The sequence below is a fragment of the Chrysochloris asiatica genome, unplaced genomic scaffold (assembly GCF_000296735.1).
Source record: "Chrysochloris asiatica unplaced genomic scaffold, ChrAsi1.0 scaffold00336, whole genome shotgun sequence".
Classification (NCBI taxonomy): Eukaryota; Metazoa; Chordata; class Mammalia; order Afrosoricida; family Chrysochloridae; genus Chrysochloris; species Chrysochloris asiatica.
The window spans coordinates 1,057,794-1,058,745 of record NW_006408854.1 but is presented as its reverse complement, the minus strand read 5'-3'; the positions used below and the strand labels follow the sequence as shown (position 1 = coordinate 1,058,745).

Genomic DNA, 952 nt, shown 5'->3' with positions numbered 1-952 from the left:
AACCCAGAGAATGTTGTTGTTGTTACGTGCTGTGGATTCAGTTCCAACTCATAGCAACCCTGTAAAAGGTTTCCAAGCTGCAGCTGGTGAGCTTTAACTGCTAGCCTGTGCTTCAAACCAACTCTGCAGGCTAGTGCATTAACCCACAGCACTACACTAGGTCTCCATTCCAGAGAATAGAAAATCATATTTTCAAAGGGGTTGATTACCATATGGATGATCACTAGCTTTAATGGTAATATCTGTTGTTTCCTTCTCAGGATCTATACTTGCACCACTGGTAGGAGTTGAACCTAGTTTCCCATCTCCAGAAATTGCAGATACCAAAGTCACACGGAAATATTCATTGAGCTCAGGAATATCATCATCAAGAACATATATATTCAGGACCTATAAATGTAAAATCCAGAGGAATTAAGCAACAAGAACATAGAAATTACATACCAGAACTAAACTAAGTAGCCAATTAAATCATATTTAATTGAAGTTATTATTTAGCATGACTTATTTCTACATGAACTTATACATTCATATTTAATATGAGGGGCTTCAAAAACATCATGAAAAAACTATATTATTTTAAAATTTCATCTTCATCAATAAATAAATGTAAAGTGGGACTTTATGGCAGATAGGGTAGAGGTGCAGTGAAGATCTCCGTAGCAATACCATAGCATACCAAATGAAGCGGGTTCATGGGAAAGCTCCAAAACTCTGAATCACAGAGGTAGGATTATTTTAAAAGTTTGAAGGCATATAGCTAGTAGAACTTGTAGCAGAAGTATGAAATCTCATACTTTTGAATCTGCAAGGCTCACTGGCCCGGAACTGACAACTTGGGCGAGACCAAACAGGGGAGCAAACAGACCCACCATGGAACAACGCTGCAGGAACCTCAGAGCAAAGGTGGACAATATACTTATTGATTTTGCTTTGTTCTGATTTTTTTTTT

General features: G+C 37.6%; 1 protein-coding gene across 1 annotated transcript in view; it reads right to left on the bottom strand.

Moving 5' to 3' along the window:
- GPR98 (G protein-coupled receptor 98) overlaps nt 1-952 on the bottom strand; it is a 962,819-nt gene that overhangs the window by 865,837 nt on the left and 96,030 nt on the right. The window contains 1 exon segment of the mRNA XM_006875701.1: nt 210-390. Coding sequence (XP_006875763.1) covers nt 210-390 — 181 coding nt within the window.